We start from the raw sequence: 391 nt of genomic DNA, 5'->3' as shown, positions 1-391 counted from the left end.
CCCCCCCCCCCCCCCCCCCCCTCCTGGAGTCCTCCTTCGCCACCAGCGAGCGGCTGAACAAGGCTCACGTCCCCCCACAGAAGCACTTCACCGCCGACTCGGCCCAGCGCCAGCAGACGCTGCCGCGCCCCATCAAGACCATGCAGCGCTCCCTCTCCGACCCCAAGCCCATCAGCCCCACGGCCGAGGAGGCCAGCAAGGATAGGTTCTCCCTCTACCAGCACCCACTGCTCCCCGGTACCCAGGTACGTCAGCACGGGGAATGACCTTTCCCTCGGGGAACGGCCCCAGGAGGCGTCTCGGGACACTTCAATTTCATTACTGCTGCAGCAATTAATATTTTAAAAGGCTGGCTTCCTGCAGCAGCCAATGGCAGCTGGCAAGGGCGGGG

At 65.0% G+C, this 391-nt stretch overlaps 1 protein-coding gene across 1 annotated transcript in view; it reads left to right on the top strand.

Moving 5' to 3' along the window:
• BSN (bassoon presynaptic cytomatrix protein) overlaps positions 1-391 on the top strand; it is a 96,775-nt gene that overhangs the window by 85,249 nt on the left and 11,135 nt on the right. The window contains exon 9 of the mRNA XM_035901482.1: positions 63-245. Coding sequence (XP_035757375.1) covers positions 63-245 — 183 coding nt within the window. The remainder of the gene's footprint in view (positions 1-62; positions 246-391) is intronic.

This window comes from Egretta garzetta, unplaced genomic scaffold (assembly GCF_000687185.1).
Source record: "Egretta garzetta isolate BGI_Z169 unplaced genomic scaffold, ASM68718v1 scaffold861, whole genome shotgun sequence".
Taxonomy (NCBI): domain Eukaryota; kingdom Metazoa; phylum Chordata; class Aves; order Pelecaniformes; family Ardeidae; genus Egretta; species Egretta garzetta.
This window is presented reverse-complemented; position numbering and strand designations above follow the sequence as displayed.